The 15,382-nt window shown below is 32.0% G+C and overlaps 8 protein-coding genes across 8 annotated transcripts in view; 6 read left to right on the forward strand and 2 right to left on the reverse strand.

The window, feature by feature from the left end:
- Window positions 1-232: 232 nt before the first annotated feature.
- NAEGRDRAFT_66450 (uncharacterized protein) lies at window positions 233-646 on the forward strand (the record flags this gene model as incomplete). Its single annotated transcript, XM_002678294.1, has 1 exon — window positions 233-646. The coding sequence occupies one exon, from the start codon at window positions 233-235 to the stop codon at window positions 644-646; it is 414 nt and encodes a 137-aa protein (XP_002678340.1).
- A 1,845-nt stretch (window positions 647-2,491) lies between these two features.
- Window positions 2,492-4,426, forward strand: NAEGRDRAFT_48349 (uncharacterized protein; the record flags this gene model as incomplete). Its single annotated transcript, XM_002678295.1, has 1 exon — window positions 2,492-4,426. One exon carries the CDS (start codon window positions 2,492-2,494, stop codon window positions 4,424-4,426), a length of 1,935 nt encoding a protein of 644 aa, XP_002678341.1.
- Window positions 4,427-4,972: 546 nt separating this feature from the next.
- Window positions 4,973-6,364, reverse strand: NAEGRDRAFT_66452 (uncharacterized protein; the record flags this gene model as incomplete). Its single annotated transcript, XM_002678386.1, has 1 exon — window positions 4,973-6,364. The coding sequence occupies one exon, from the start codon at window positions 6,362-6,364 to the stop codon at window positions 4,973-4,975; it is 1,392 nt and encodes a 463-aa protein (XP_002678432.1).
- A 916-nt stretch (window positions 6,365-7,280) lies between these two features.
- NAEGRDRAFT_79393 (uncharacterized protein) lies at window positions 7,281-8,469 on the forward strand (the record flags this gene model as incomplete). The annotated part of the gene is made up of 1 exon (XM_002678296.1): window positions 7,281-8,469. One exon carries the CDS (start codon window positions 7,281-7,283, stop codon window positions 8,454-8,456), a length of 1,176 nt encoding a protein of 391 aa, XP_002678342.1. The 3' UTR covers window positions 8,457-8,469.
- A 362-nt stretch (window positions 8,470-8,831) lies between these two features.
- Window positions 8,832-9,856, forward strand: NAEGRDRAFT_66454 (uncharacterized protein; the record flags this gene model as incomplete). The annotated part of the gene is made up of 2 exons (XM_002678297.1): window positions 8,832-9,753; window positions 9,798-9,856. The coding sequence occupies 2 exons, from the start codon at window positions 8,832-8,834 to the stop codon at window positions 9,854-9,856; spliced, it is 981 nt and encodes a 326-aa protein (XP_002678343.1).
- A 203-nt stretch (window positions 9,857-10,059) lies between these two features.
- NAEGRDRAFT_48352 (uncharacterized protein) lies at window positions 10,060-11,322 on the reverse strand (the record flags this gene model as incomplete). Its single annotated transcript, XM_002678387.1, has 1 exon — window positions 10,060-11,322. The coding sequence occupies one exon, from the start codon at window positions 11,320-11,322 to the stop codon at window positions 10,060-10,062; it is 1,263 nt and encodes a 420-aa protein (XP_002678433.1).
- Window positions 11,323-11,425: 103 nt separating this feature from the next.
- Window positions 11,426-13,846, forward strand: NAEGRDRAFT_79394 (uncharacterized protein). The gene is made up of 2 exons (XM_002678298.1): window positions 11,426-11,861; window positions 11,906-13,846. Exons 1-2 carry the CDS (start codon window positions 11,556-11,558, stop codon window positions 13,805-13,807), a joined length of 2,208 nt encoding a protein of 735 aa, XP_002678344.1. The 5' UTR covers window positions 11,426-11,555; the 3' UTR covers window positions 13,808-13,846.
- Window positions 13,847-14,884: 1,038 nt separating this feature from the next.
- Window positions 14,885-15,382, forward strand: part of NAEGRDRAFT_66457 (uncharacterized protein) — a gene marked incomplete at both ends in the record, with an annotated part of 893 nt that continues 395 nt past the window's right edge. Inside the window, one exon of the mRNA XM_002678299.1 lies at window positions 14,885-15,329. Within this exon, the coding sequence (XP_002678345.1) occupies window positions 14,885-15,329 (445 nt within the window). The remainder of the gene's footprint in view (window positions 15,330-15,382) is intronic.

Consider the following 15,382-nt stretch of genomic DNA (forward strand, 5'->3'; position numbering starts at 1 on the left):
ATTGTTGTTTAAGGCTGAAGCAAAATATGCTGAAATCATTGTTAAATTAAAAAATAGAATTGATGAAATAGAGAGTAATCAAATTAACGACAAGAAGGATAGGAAAGAATATGAGAGAAGGACCAATGAAACAATTATTGAACAAAAAAACCTGTTAATAAGATTGAAAAAAGATACTAATTCTCTTGAAAGAAAAATTGAAGAACATAAAAGAAAATTCGAAGAGCAAGCAATGAAGTTAAAGAATCAAAAAGATGAATATGAAGCAAAATTCGAAGAGCAAGCAACGAAGTTAAAGAATCAAAAAGATGAATATGAAACAAAATTAGCTGATTTGAAAAAGAAGCTAAAAGAACACGAAACAGGAATACAGGAACTAAAGGAACAACACAAAACACAATTAGAGGAGCAAATGGATCAATATGAAACACAATTAGAGGAGCAATTAAATCAATACCAAGAACAATTAGAAGAGGAAAGAGCTTACAAAACAAAATTAGAGGAGCAAATTGAAAGTATGGGCAAAAATATTCAATCATTGTCGTCTAAACTAGCTAATTATGAATTTGATAGTTTGGTAAAGCCAAACAAAAGATGTTCCTGTGATTGTTCAATATGTAAGGGATGTCAAAAACCTGTTTTTTAATTCTTGACAATCTTCTATCCAATAAATACATTTCTCGTATTGATTAATCTTGTTTTATTCTCAATACTATTTAACAGAGGTTCTTTCGTGTTGTCACAATTTTTTCTGAGGAAACCTTTTCAGATGTTTCATTTCAAGGTCGAAATTGATTATTGTCATGTTTTTTTCCAAAAAAATGTTCATTCCGATTCCTTCATGGAGTGATGATCATCACGTGGTGAATAATCCTCCGATAAATGATGATCAATCCAGTGATGATCATGAAACGTCTACAAACAATTTAAATCATGTAAAATTTCCATCATATGATTATAGTTACCTTATTGAAAAACAAAAATTGGAGAATACATTTAATACTGCATTTATTGGTGGTAATGATCAAACAGAGTTTAAGAAGTACGATAAATGTATTAGTAATTTTAAATTGGATTCAGTGTCATCTCACTATTGCGAGAATAGTAAACCATACATATCAAATAACAAATACTTGAATGAACTCTATCATATTTATATTAATGATGAAAAAAAAATTGAATTGAATAATATTAATCATTTTTACAATAATACTTGGAAGAATGTTAATTTGGAAAATGAGTGTATTCATTCTATTGAAAATCATTTAAGATCAGTTACTGTTTATGGAAAAAATACTAATTTTTTTGTTTTAAATACATTTGATAGATTTAAGGAGATGTTTGATCAAGTTGTTAAAAAAAATGAAATTTCGAATGCAGAATTAAGTAACTTTATATTTATTGGTGGTAATGGCCAAAGTTTCTTTTATGAATTAAATAGTAATGTACTCATTAATGCACACCAACGGGGTAATGACCATTATTATTGCCTAAAAGGTTGTTTATCGGAAGGTGAATTTGTTGAATATCTTTGTGTTTACAATTTATCCTATTTGAAATATTCTGTATTTATTTTAACTAATTTTGGAAGAGTTTTATATCAAAAAGAACACAAAATGGTTGAACTTGAAACAAAATTGAAATTTATTAAAATAATAGAGAGCAGAATGGGATTTAATTTATTTTATTGTATAATGAGTGATAATTATTTATAAGGGATTTCATCAAAAGGAAAAGATTTCACTTTAACAAAATCAAATATAATCAAAAGAAAAGTTAAAAATATTAAATATTTAAAGTGTGGAACATTACTGATACAAACCTTATCTAATGAATGGATATTTAAAACTAACAATGATTTAAAAACGGTATTTCCATTTTTTAAATCAAAAAAGGACTTCTCTGATTTGGAGGTGCACAACATTTTGGGTCTGATTGCCAAATCAAGAAAAAGAAGAACACTACTAGATAACTTATTACCATCATGTATAGAAATAGTTGGAGATAGTGTAAATTCTATTTGTTTTCTATTACAAGATTATACACTTTATATATCAAATGAAGTTAATCAAAAACATAAGAAAATTTATTCTGTAAATTTCTTAAAATTAAATTTAATAGATATTGGAATTCCATTAAAAGAATTAAGTTCAACCTCATTCCAAGATAGAAATTTAATTATTAAAAATAGAGATGGAAACATATTGTTTGGAATTGAAAAAATACCTAAATTAACACATTCCTTAATTTCACATTGCAAATTATTATTTGAAAAATTGAAATTGAATATTTTAACTGATATTGACATTATTTTATGTTAATCAATTTTTGATTTGTTGATAGAGGGAAGAGACAGGAAAATACAGCACGCATGGTACCTTCGCTGTAAATCACACAAAAAATTATTTAATTTAAATAATCTTTTAATTTAAACTATTGAAAGGAAAAGAAAATAAAGGAATTAAATAATTAAATTAAAGATATTACAAACATGATGCGCTTGCAAAAGTTAAAAAAAATGGGAAAACGAAAACATTCAAAAATTTCAAAGGAAAAGAAAAATATTCATCAAAGGGAGGAAAAGTCTGCACCAGGAGTTGTTATGACTAATTTGCCAGATGGAGCATCATTACAAATTTCTACAAAAAAGAAAAAGATGTCTCATGCTTCTTCTACTACTCCGAAGAATGATCAAATTGGATTGGAAATGATTGAAAAATGGCAGCAAATTTTGAGTTTGCAAGATACACTCACCCTGATTCTGGGTTACATTCCCGAATATTTATTGGAGAGAACAATGAGATTTGTTAATAGGGATTTTTATCTTGCATCCTCTGTTGCTTGGAGAGAGAATATTCGAAGTTTGAAAATTCATGCATCATCACTCAAGGAAATAGAGATTGGTATTAAAAGATGGGAAAAACTCAAGAATTTGAAAGATGTAAAGATTTCGTTTACTGATTTTGATATATGCTATGAGTTTGATGTTTGTTGCTTGAGTCATTTGGGATTTGAAAAAATTGGAGTTGTTAATACCACATCAATATTTTCCAAATCTCTTGTTGACACTAAATGGGTTGAAACTTTGAGATATTTACAAATTGATATTCATCAACAATATTTTACTGCCTTGTTTGACTTGAATTTACACACTTTGGTTGTACAATTTCTTGAATTGGATGATAGTGAATTAATTATTGGAAAGGATGATAAGCCTTTATTTAAAAGTTTAACCCATCTCGATTACTCGAGTATAGCATTCAATAACATGGATGAATTTTTGAATAGACTTGTTAACCTTAAAAAATTGAGAAATGGTGATGATGACATGAGTATTGAGAATATCAAATTACCTAATTTGAAACACTATAATTGTATGCATGAATTAATGGGGATAGAAGAGGTATTTCCAAAGTTAGAATCTCTAAAATCATATTCTAGTTTTTCAACAGCTAACGTGACAGGAGCAATCTCCCTAAAAACTTTAAAATCGGTAACCCTTAGTTTAGAATCAAAAACGATTAGCTCTATTCCAGATGCACTGTTTAATTTACCACTCCTTGAAAAGTTGTCATTGCTTGTCTACTGCTCCAGTCTAACAAAATGTTCAAAAATTAACCCAAAACCATTGGATAATTTGAAAAAGGTAAAGCTTGTATTTTTTGAATACGAGAACGGTGAGCTTCCAATATCATTCTTTCATTTCAGAAAATGTAGCAATATTGAAAAAATTAGATTTGAAGAGGAAAGTCAAAAGGTATTAGTGGATATGAATGATTTTTCAAATTTTCCATTATTGAAAAGTCTAGCAGTAACAGCTGGATCTGCTTCTAACTGGAATAGTCCTATTTGCACTCTGGAATCATTGGCAATTAATGTAAAAAAACAATGCTCAGTTACACTCACAGGACTAGACAAACTGAAGCGTTTGGAATATGTATCACAAAATATGAATAGTCTGGTTCAATATCTAAATGATAACTCCAATGATTGTATTAGAGATTTGAATATTTCTGGAAAGGATATTTCAAAGTTCACATCATTTCCCTGTTATTTGGAAACCCTCACCATTACAAACATGTATCTAAAAGAAATTAATGAGAGATTTGTGAACATTGTCAATAACCAAACCAACCTTAGAAAACTAGTCATTGAGGAATCCAAATTCGACCTGGTTCCACTCTCGGAATCGCTCACTTGTCTCATCCATCAAATTAGCAAAATACAATTGAGTGGTGAATGCTATCCTATACCATACTCTGAATCCAAATATATTACCAATTTAATCAAAGTCCTATCAATATATGACTCCAAGAAAATAGATCTCAAACTCAGTGGTTTTAATTATACATTCTCAAATCAATCAACTGGATATCTCATCTCTCAAATCAATTCCCGTTTTACAACAATTTCATTTACCTCATGATTGGAATTTTAATAATTTCAAGTAAGATTCAAGTCCACTCATAATTTATTCCTATGCATTGTATTAAGATAACTTAAACAAAATTATTTGTAATTTCATTTCCATTTAGTTCTTGAGTATATCATTTTCTAGGACGAGGAAACTTTCAATTCAGTCTTACATTCAAGATGTACCTTCATATTTGAGAATGAGATACACCGATGTCAGAATAATGGGGAAGATTTTCTCCAACACTAACTATTGCTGGAATATTTCAATTGTCTGGAGTGTAATCTTTAAATTCCCTCTTCACATGATCCAAAACTTCATTGACATTGACAATCAATTTGAGATCATCACACATAATTGGAATGTATCGAATTCCCAACGATCTTGATCCACACCAAAAATCTCCAGGCCAACCATAGATCCACCCAATTTCCATGATAAACTTAATTTTTTCTCGGTTGACTGCATTCATGTTAGCGAGCCCAGCACCATGAGGAGCAATGATAGCAAGTGCTCCATAGAATGCAACACCAATGTCAATAAATGATTCTAGTTTTCCTAATTTGACAGGAATATATCAATATTTAAAGGCGTTGTAAACTCTTTCAAGCTGTTGATCATTTCGTCTTGATTAGTAATCATTCTATTACCAATATCTGATCGATCCACAACCAGAATATATTCTCTAGGATTTTGTTGAATTGGATTTGGTAACTTTTTAAAAAATTTCGAATAAATTGTCGAAACTATTCTCATTACAATATCAGGTGTTAAAGCAGCGTAATCATCCTTCGAATGTAAGAAATAAACTCTCTTTCCAATATAATAATGACCCACTCTAGCCCAAATTATCTTTCTCTTTGGATGTATAATTCCCAGCTCTTTAAAAGATTCAATAATTCGTCTATTCTTTCCAATATCATTCATCAGAATAGGAATATGGAGAGGTAAGAAATAACTCATAAAAACTATTCTCGGTAAAACTTCAATTGGAAAATGACCAGCAGCTGTTGGATTATACGAAACTCCAACCATTGCAAACATTGGTTCAAACTTAACTGAAGCTTGATAATCAAACTTGAGCGAATGTGGAGTTGACATGATTAGGATATTACCATTCTTATCAAATAAACTTCCTGTAACGTGTCTATTAGAAACTCCAAAATCATAAATTCCATCCTCAATTGACAAAATTCCGAAATTTAAATTTGGTTTGAAACACCAAGGTCTTGAAAAGAAGACTTTGCTTTCGTTTTTCTTTATGGTGGATTCCTCACAAATAGAACATAAATGGTTCTGACAATTGTTGGGACAATACTTTCGTCTGGATTCCTCTGAAACTATTGGATACGAAACGAAATCGTCTCTAAATTCAACATTGTGTGCAAAGACCATATGTACCAATAGAGTTGGTAATTTCTTACTAATTTCATATCGTTTTGTTGTTGGATTAAATATTATCGAATAGATAGTTTCGTCCTCATGAAAATCATGTTTAAACTTTCCATTCGATTGACTTGTATCCAAAGCACTCGTTAATTGTGAGAAGAATATCCTTTTCAAATGACTATTTGATGGTTTTGACAAGAACTCAAAGGAAAGAAGTGTGAATTCGTTGTCATCTGTTGACCAAATTTCTATTAAACTTTTTCCTCTATTTTCATCACAATTACTTTCAATGAGTGATTTTAATGATGGATAATGATGTAATTCATCTGAATTTAGAATACCCTGACTGTAGTATTCGTATTCGTGAGGTAGGAGAGGAAGCTTTTCATCCTTGTGTAAATGATATGTGTAATCGTGCCACATGTCAAAGTTTGTTGAACATGTTAATTGTTGTGTGGGAAGATGAAGAGAAGTCCGTATTGAATATCTATAGGCAACCAGAATGAAGCTTGCCAGGATTAAAAGACATCCCATGAAAAGATATTTCGAATGAGGTTTCATATTGTTTTTTGTTATCTTGTGCGACAACTCTTTTGACAGTCCCTCAATCGCATAATTTACAGATTTTTTCCTTTATTTTACCACTGGTACTCTTTTTATGGATGAGGCATCATAAGTAGCATAATTTCCAAATCACTTCATTTTAGGAGTGATTTAATTTTTTATTAATTTTTTAACAAAATAATAAAAAAATATTTTATCCATTCTCTTTGAACAACACCACACCATCAGCATTGCAAAGAAAGCACTTTTCATCAAAGGAATTAATGATTATTATTGATCAAATCGTGTGCTTCCCTTGTTGTTTGCAAACCTCCTCTAGGATGCTTCATCAGTATTATTATGAAAATTAGTAGTACATTCAAAGGAAACAAAAAGATTTTCAACCTCCAACACCAATAGGAGCAATTATTCTGATGCTCTACCTTGTATGTTGTAACCCTGAAAGAAAAAGCTCGTGAACGTGTTACCTTCTTCAAACAATAATATTATGCCAAGTTATAAGCTGGAGATGCTCTGTTACACATATCCGAAGCTGCAAGGAACCTCTGTTGAAGACAAAATTGTTAACGTGAATAGAAATTAGAACATTACAGATTCACAATAAGATTGAAGTAATGTTCTCACCACACCAGACTCTATCCCAGATTTCTCCTCACCAATGCAAGTACAATCCCAAGATGATAACAGCATCTTTGATGAAGAATTCTGGATACAAGGTTATTAAAAGCATGCTCCTAACCAAGAAAAAGAAGGTTTGAATGATGTGGTACTCTTTCATGGGTTTTTAGAAAAGTGAGAATACTTTTCGAATATTATGTTGAAGACTTCTGCAGTTGCTGGCATTCTTTTTTTTGGTGACTTGACATGATTGTCAAATTTCGGTGCCACAAACGAGAATTGACAAGTTAAAAAAATGGGCAAACATAATAAGAAAAAGAACAATCAAGCAAAACAACAACACCAACAACAAGAACCACCAAACAAGAAAAACAAGACCGAACCATCTTCCCAACCAATTTATGATCTGAGTAGCTCTGCAAGTGATGCAAACTCATCCGACACAACAGTCGTTTCTCCAGTTTCAATTAATTCTCCTTCCATTGGTCCTTTAAATGTTGTTTCCAATGATCAGCAAAAGAATTTTTATGAAGATATGGCTAAGACAGCATCCTCTTTAGAAAAAATGATGACTTTATTTGGTTCTTATAACCAGAAATTGGAACAATCCTCAAAGATTGTTAATGCATCTTCCATTAATTTGGAAAAATCTGCAAAGGAATTGGAAAAATTGTGTCAAATCAAAGCAGAAAATGAAAAATTGAAGAAAGAGGCAGCTACTCACATGAAAGAAATACAAGATAATGAAACCAAGTTAAAGAGATTGAACCAAGCCGAACAAAAGAATGTTGCGTTGGAAAAAGAAAACTCCACTTTGAAGGAACAAGCGAAATCTGTTATGGAAAAAGTAAACCAAATCCAAACAGAAAACGAGAAGTTAACACAAGAAAACAAGAGGATTTTAGAAAATGAAATTCAATGTTTGGAATCTATTAGAAGTAAGGATATGGAAATTCTTTCATTGAAGAATAGAAAGGATTTTCAAGTATCAGATTCCAAGACAGAGGAGTTAGTTTCAGAGATGAGTCGTCTTACAGATAATGCTAATAATTTGGTGTTTGATCTCATAGTTAATCTCAATGAAGATGATGAAACCTCTAAGTGGGTAGAAATGGTTCTTTCAACAGTGATCAACAAAAGCAGTCAACTATCAGAAGAGGAATTGAGTGAAGCTATTCTTGCCAAAAGTTATACAAAAGCATGGCAAGAATTCGCAAGTGCTCTTAACAACAACCCACATCTGCAAGCTAAGATGAAGAATGATGCACCATTCCAATCAATCTTCCAACAACTCGTCAAGTCAAGTTGCAGGATTGTTGACATTTGCGAGAAATCAACTGTCCCAAAATTCAAACGTGACTGGTCATCATCATCTGACAAAGTCTGCATTGTGCCAGCAGTTGTAATTGACACGGACAACAAACGTGTTGTTGTGGTTGATGGTCGTCACGTTGAAAAGTCGTCAAAATAAACAAAAATTCACGAATTAAAAATGTCTTTAACTGATGATGCTCTTTGTCAGAAATACTTTGGATCAAAATTTGGTTTTTGTTCTCCATTTTACTTTGTTGTTCAAAACATTACGAATACAGTTCAAAAGTATAGCAAATCATCGATCTCTAGTACAATTAAAGATGATGTACATGTTTCCAATTACTTAATTCTTGCTGACATATTGAAAGAGAATGGAAAACAAAACTGTTGTTTTCATGATGAAGCTTTCGAGCTATTTAAGAGCAACATCTCCAGATTCATTGATCCTGATTCACCAAAGGAGCAATTAAATTCAATCAGCAAAAAGTATTTTGATTGTGAGTACAAAAAGTTGATGGACAACATTACAGAAATGCTGAGCAGAAGTATTCCTCTAACTTCTTTTTCCAAAAATCAGCAAGTCCTTTCGAATTATCCCACTTTGGCAGATAAGATTGCAGAGGATAAAAGCCAGACTGCTCACACTGTTTTCAAATTCTTACAATGTAATACTAATTTCTTTGAAGCCGTAGAGGACAATTCAGGAAAAACTCAAACAAGTGTTGGCTCTCAGGTCAATAATTCAACTTCTTCCCGTTCAACCATTGCTAGCTCTGCAACTAGCACTCCAAAAACCAATGCTAATACAACCAGAACTCCAACCTACAGTAATAGTAACTACTCTGCTTTTAACTCAAATCAACCAAGTACCAATAATGATCCGAAGCCTGTTTCAATTGATGATTTTAGAAAAGTTATTAGTGAGGAGGTAAAGACCAGTATGGAACAAATCTTTGAGAGGTTCAAGAACTTCAGCTCCAATAACAATATTAATGCTGAGAATGAAGAGCTCAAGAAAAAACTTACTGCAGAGGAGGAGAAGAATGGGGCACTGTCCTTAGAAATTGCAAATTTGAAACAACAAATGACAAAACTCAAAGAAGAAAATGCTATTCAATTACAAATTAATGCAGATCAAAATCAAAAAATCTCAAATCTCTCATTGCTCGTTGAACAAAAGGAGAATTCTCAAAGACTCTTAGATTTAGGCGTGGTTTCTAATACCAAAACAGATCAGATTATTGATATGGCTAAGAGGGGGCTTTCAGAAATTAATGACAAAATTATCAATACTGTACTTGGTGCAGGTATTGAAGATTCCCAAGGAATTCTATTGGAAAAGTTTATGAAGATCTCTTTCTCACATGCTTTTTATTGTGCTTTCGATTCATTTGAGTCTGTTGTTGATTGTGCTTTCAGAAAGCTAATTACCTACATGAGTGAATCATTGCCTGGTTTAAAAACAGAGCAAACAGAAACAATTTTTACGGAATTCAAGGTTTCTCTTCAAAGTATGTTCTCTCTTATCCATCAAATACCAAAGAATCTCAATATTAGATTTGATTTTTCAAGTGATATCAGAACTATGCATGTGGAAGAGATGACACAAGGAACTGGACAACCTGTAGCTACCGAATATTATTGCTTATTCCCTTCTCTTTATCATGGAGAGAGTTTGATAGAAAAAGGTTACGTTTTAAAGCTCACCAAGTATCAATAATAGAATGATGTAAACTAATTGTATTATTACATTACCCAATTTATTTTTTCATTCTCTTGATTCTCTTGAATGCTGTTCCAATCAGCTCAGCCTTCTTATTTTCTCCAAGAACTAAAGCAGGAAGCACTGAAACAATCTCCTCTTCAGGTTGACTGGAATTCTCTTCTGAGATCTCTTTAACATCAACATAATCTACATAACCGATAAGTTTGAAGCTTTTGGAGGAATAGATTTCACCATCAATTCCAATCCAAAGAAGAGAAATCTTTGGGAATCGCAATGATTGTGTTGCTTGTTCCAAATCTTTGGCCATTGAAACAATTTCAGAAAAGATGGATTCTCCAGTGAGGAGCATGTTCTTGCATTCATCGTTTTCTGCAGAGTTTAGGAATTTGTTCCAAGAGATTTCAAACAGTTCCTTCTTTTCAATAGTTGGATTTTCAAATAAGCATTGGAAAATTGTATTGGAAAGGTAGTAAAGATACTTTTCATAGATTTCAGGAAGTCCAGTTTCCATTATGAAATCAAAACATTTTGAATCAATATTGGTTATCAATTTTGTACATTTCTCTACAACTTCTTGAGCTTGACTGTTGATGACCTCACCAGAGTTGAGAAGTTCCATTGATCTTTGTAATGTTTGGAGATTGAGAATAGCTGCTTCTTTCTCTTTTATCAATTCTTGAATTCTTTCATCTTTTTCTTTGATTTCAATCTCAGCTTTCATTCTTGATTGATTCTCTTGGTTTAGTTCTCTTCTCACCTTCTCTAATTCTGTATGAGTTTGAGCTAGCTCTTTTGTTAGTGTGCTGAATCTGATTTCTAACGACTCGTTTTCATTCTTTTGCTGCTTCAATTCATCAACCAATTTTGACATAAAATTGTCAATCAAATTTACCTTTTCAACAAGGCCATCAGAAGAGCTAACTTTGATATTTAGTTTCTCAATAATTTTATCAACTGCCTTTGTGATATTCTCATTGTCTAATGTAACACTTTTAAACTTCTCTTTAATTTCATTGGTAATAGTGATGGAGCCAGATCCTTGATAGGAAATCCTTACGAAAGGTTCACTGTTGGTTGTTGATTTCTCAAGCAGATCACTAGTTTCCTTTAGAATATCTAATAGTGTATCTCTCTTTACAATCGAATAACCTTCATTTAGAACAATGGATGAAAAATAAGTTTGTTTATCTGGAACTAGATATTGTACATTGCAAAGAAGTTGCAACTCTTGCTTTATTTCTTCCTCTGGAGTAATATTTTTCTTGGCAGTATCAGAGGTAGTAGCTTTCTGTCCCATTTTTTATTGCTTGGGAATTGTCAAATACGTCAAATGTCTAAGAGTCATATTTTGCATGTCATCACGTTACAACTATTAATTCACCTTTCAAAAAAATGTACATTGCTGATACACTCCACAAGTCCATCGTAGCATTCACCAAATCAACCCATGACAACGTTCAACCAGCACACTTGGAAGAACTCTTAAATTCTCTCCATTCAAACTTGGTTCAATTGACCAATTCTGAAGGAATGACAAGTTTGATCATTAGAGAATTTGCTCTACATGTCATTCTTCAATGGTTTTCAAAAGGAGAAGATTTGGAAAATTTGCTCTCTGGAAATTGTAAATTTCAAGTTCTTTACATTTTGAAAAGCTTTTTGAAAGTCTCAGATCCAAATAATGTTGTTTGTAGCAGTGTTATTGTCTTGTTGCATTTGAAAAGAAGTTTTATGGAAAGATCTAAATTTAAATCGATTTTGGAAGAACCAGAGAGTTTGTCTAAACTTTTAGACTTGAAGAAACAATTCGAATCAATGATTGAAGAGCCGCTTCAGGTAAGTTTCATGTAGAAGGTTAAATTCATTAATTCAATAATTAGGGAAGTGGAAACTTTGATTTATTGATCAACATGTTGAAAAAATCCAAAGATTCAACAGAGAGAGAATTAATTATTGATATAATTACATCTCTTCCATCAAAAGTTCTTAAAATGATTTCGAATAGAAGCATGTCATATATTATTGAATTGGCCAAATCAATGGAAATTGAAAAGTCAGACGAAAATGATATTCATTGGGCTGATAAGATTACAACTCCAATTTCTGTGAATCGAGCAGGGACAGAGCAAAAGAAGTGTATTCAATGTCTATGTGAAAAATTAGACGAAAAAGTTAGTCAATTACTTGCTGATTTCTCATATTGGGTTATTGAAACTAAAGGTGTATTTAGAGATTCCATTAGTGTTTTCATTGAATGCTTCGAAAGATATGGAATTGACAATGACAAGTTGTCACAAGAACAGCAAGCAACAAATTTAGTAAGATTACTCTCCCGTATGAAATTCTTATCAGAATCAGGGTTCACATTGCCCAAATCGTTAGGTGAATTCATCAATAGAAGAAAAAATATAGTCATGTTTATTAAGAGCAACGATGAAATGAGAGTTTATTTTATTGAACATTTTGGTGAAAAGTATTTGACAATAGGTCAAGAAAATCAAATCAATACTCCTAAAACAGATCAAGAGCTTTTCAAATATGTTAAACCAACAATCAATTCATCCTCTATATCAATGCTCATCTCCCAGAATTTGGATTTTGAAACTCAACAAAAAGCTCAGCAATTCGAAACAACCCTGCAAGACATTAGACAAGATTCAGATAGTGATGTAATCATGCACGATGAATTCAATCTTCCAATTGTTTGTAGCTCTTCAGACATAATGCCAAGTAGTAATACTCACCCACCTGCTACACACCAAACAGTCAACTTGTTAACAAATGGTTTATTGAATGAAAATGGTTACAATACAAGATTAGAAAAACAGGAACCTCAAGTAATTCAACCTTTGAAAGTTCAATCATTCAGAAAATCTTGTGAAATTGAATCTTTTCCTTTTCAGGGTGACTTTACATTTGTTCAAGAAATTACCAGTTCCTTATTTAGTAACGTTTCAGATGTTAAGATTTCATACAAGAACAAATACATTATTGTTAGCAATAGTAATAATGGCAAAAATCAATTGCTTTTCTTTGATTTAAATACCAAAGAGTTAAAGAAGAACATTTCCTTTTTCGACAACATTAATGGAATAGCTATTGAGAGAAATTTTGATGGACGAAACGATGCCATCATCTTGTCCACTGAAGAAAAGGTCCTCAAGTTCGATATTTCCAAACTAGTTCTCAATGGCACCGACAAGAACTATCTATGGAGCAAAAAGTTGGAAATCACCTCTCGTTTTGCAGTCAAGAACGCTAAACTAGCAGCACTAACAATTCTCCACTCACCACACACAGAGAAAAAAGTAGAAAATGTTGTTTTCGTTTGTGATACCTCTTTCAATTGTATTCATATTTTGAGAAGCTCTGATGGAAAGATTTTAAAGAGAATTGGTGGAATTAACTCTACTGATAAGATGTCAATGTTTCATCCTAATTGGATTGACATTGATAGAGAGAGCTCTGAATTGGTAATATCAGAAACTATGTCGAATAATGTTAGAGTGTTATTGGAAAGTTCTGAAACTAAAACTATTGAGACAAGATGTTTGCCAACCAAATTTAAACAAGTTGGAGGTATTGTATATGACAATTATACAAAAAACATTATAGTTTCAGATGTGATTGAGAATAGTATTCAAATATTCAATGCTATTGGAAACAGGGTGAATATATTGGCAGGGCAGGTCCATCATCCAAAGAGTTTATGTATCAATGAAGAAACAGGTGAATTGTATGTAAACGATTCAGGAAACAAGAGAATTGTAATTTACAAATAATTTGTTTCTAATAAAACTTAGTGTAAATACTTTACTTCTAGAACTCTTCCTTTCACGTGTACATTCTCTCCAAAATAAAGGGTTGGAAATAAACAAAAGAATTCTACCTTTTCAATTTGTGTGCCAGAACCGATAGTTACAGAACCATCGATTAAATGATTGTGTTTAGTTGACTTTTCGAACCATTCTAGACGAATGTTATATCCAAGCTCGAGATTGTGAATTCTCTCAATAATACCATTCATAAATACTCGAAGTTCATGTAAGTGTTTTTCTGGAACCATTTTGTGAATATTATTAGTATTGATCAATTGGATTAACTTTTGTTCTGCAAAGGAGACTAAAGTTAACGAATCATTCTGAGCTTGTGAAAATGCAGAACATATTGACATACACAAACTCTTCTCAATAAGAGAACAAGTTTCTTCGCTAATATTAGGAATTGATAATAAGTAATTTACAACATCATTCTGAATGTTACTGATCTCTCTCGATGCCCTATCTAGTATCAATTCCACATTCGAATTTGAAACTAATCCTTTCGAAATTAGATTTTCAGATAATTCTTTTTGTTGCGTGAGTGAATCCAACCAAGCCAAAAGTTCCAATTCTTTTTTTCGTAATAGTTCAATTTCTTCATCTTTCTTCTTTATCATTTCTTCTTGTTGTTCCATTCGAATCTTGATAGATTTTACAAGACTATCAGCTGAGCACTGTTGCAATTGATCAGAATCCAAAGAGCTTGTTTCAATTATTGCTAACCCTTCCGAACACAATTGTTCATCCAACAAAATTAGAAATTTTAATTCTGAATTATTTTCACTACTCTCGCAAAAACATGAAACATTTGCTGGAGTTTGGTTTCTTGTTTTTAGGTACTTGATGATTAGTTGAGTGTTGGGATTTTCCATCTCGTTTTGAAAAAGGCTCCAAGCTTTTGCCATCTGTTTCCACATTTTTTTAATAATAGATTTGACAAGTTGTTGCAATTCCCAACTGTCACTTATCATATGTCTTCTCCCAAGTCTCAAAAACAAACGTGATGTCAAAGTGTAAAACAAAGAAAAAAACAACTCAATGGTACACATAGCCCGTACTATTACCATAGCTGTTGACTTTGGTACTTCTCGCTCTGGTTTCGCCTACATTAACCATGGTGAAGATGTGAAATCTGACATTAAAACCTACAAGAATTGGGACGGAGCAGCTGTTCCATACGATAAGAATCTAACCCAGATATTATATAATCCAGATGGTGAACCAATTAGCTTTGGTTACAATGCCCCAAAGGAGTACAGCGAACTGATCTACCACCCTTCATGTGACATTTCTCAATATACCTTGTTCAAGTATTTCAAGATGCAATTACAAAAGAAAACTAATCCAGATGGTATTTTAAGAAATGAAGTAACTGGTAGGGAATTTGATCTTGTCGAAGTTATTGCTGATTACTTGGTTTATATTCGAAAGATTATTGAAAAAATTACAGGTATCGATTTGACTATTCACAAGGAGAATGTTCGTTGGTGTTTTACAGTTCCAGCTATTGGGAAGATGAAGAGAAACAACAAACTA

The sequence above is a fragment of the Naegleria gruberi genome (genome assembly GCF_000004985.1).
Source record: "Naegleria gruberi genomic scaffold NAEGRscaffold_18, whole genome shotgun sequence".
Lineage (NCBI taxonomy): Eukaryota > Heterolobosea > Eutetramitea > Acrasida > Naegleriidae > Naegleria > Naegleria gruberi.